The 1,195-nt window shown below is 42.1% G+C and overlaps 1 protein-coding gene across 1 annotated transcript in view; it reads left to right on the top strand.

Moving 5' to 3' along the window:
• Positions 1-1,195, top strand: part of FES (FES proto-oncogene, tyrosine kinase) — an 80,025-nt gene that overhangs the window by 13,643 nt on the left and 65,187 nt on the right. The window contains exon 2 of the mRNA XM_018569878.1: positions 509-682. Coding sequence (XP_018425380.1) covers positions 509-682 — 174 coding nt within the window. The remainder of the gene's footprint in view (positions 1-508; positions 683-1,195) is intronic.

Here is a 1,195-nt window from a genome sequence, read left to right as displayed (position 1 = left end):
CCCTCCTTTGAACCCCCTCCCAGCAGTATTTTCCGCTTTTTTTTTTCTTACCTTTTTTTAGGTATCTTCTGGCCAGTCACATGAAGCACTGGGTCCTGTTCCTCTCCTCTTTGGTCTCTTCTTGGTGCGGGGCATTCCTGGGTGTTGCATCGAGTGGGACTGAGGTGTTAACATCTGAGCAGCTCGGCCCTGTATCAATAAACTGTGAGTGCAGGGCCTAGGCTTAGGGAGCAGTGTCATAATGCCCTGCACTCACAGCCTTTCCCGATTGACAGTGGGCGTTAGGCTTTAATGTTAGTTAATTTATATAACTGCAAGGTAAGACAGTTACTGTGTAGTAATTTCTGTGTCTATACTTTTGAGCTCATTGAAAAAAATAGTTATTGCCTAATACTGTGCACATTTACTGGCAGCCCTTCTTTATCTGCCTTCTATATAAAAATAAACCAAACTCTTAATCCTAAACTCACATTTCTCCATTTTCTCATCTTTTCCACACTGTTCTTAGACCTGGTCCACAATGGTCACTCAGACAGACAACCTGAGTCACATGTTACGGAATCATTCAGACACTTTGCATTCCGGACCCTTGAAGAAGCTCTCTGACCTCATTCGGGAAAAACAGCAGCTGAAAAAGTCATATGGTGAACAGTGGCAGCTTCTCAACCAGGATTATGTGAAGGTGATGTATTTCATGAGCTTGGAAAGTTGATTCACTGCAGTCATTATTATTGTTTTATGGCAATCTTTACTTTCCACGGATTGATTGGACGTGTGGTAAAAGGCGTATTATGCTGGCCCCATATCAGTTTCCATCTAGAAAATAACAAATTGCATTCTATTCACTGTGTGTTAAAGCTGAATTTCAGGCATATATAACAAAATGGAACTTAGTTATGTATTCATTGAAAACATATTTGAAACACTGCACTGTATACATATTTACAGGAGAGGGGAGCACAGAAATGACATAATTAATGTACTTCTCTTCCATCACTGTCTAATTATCAGTTGGGGGTGGGCCTTTGACCAAGCTGAACTGCTTAATTTTACTGGCAGTCAGCAACCATGGCCTATGTGTTATAAATCTTTCAACAGGTATTTGTATATACAGGGCTGTCTTTTTAGTGAAGCAGGCAAAATCTCTTTTGGTCATGGGGGGTGGGGGGGGGGGGCATGGGCGTCAGGCAGACCC

Source organism: Nanorana parkeri, unplaced genomic scaffold, assembly GCF_000935625.1.
Source record: "Nanorana parkeri isolate BGI_ZX_2015 unplaced genomic scaffold, ASM93562v1 scaffold1415, whole genome shotgun sequence".
Taxonomy (NCBI): domain Eukaryota; kingdom Metazoa; phylum Chordata; class Amphibia; order Anura; family Dicroglossidae; genus Nanorana; species Nanorana parkeri.
This window is presented reverse-complemented; position numbering and strand designations above follow the sequence as displayed.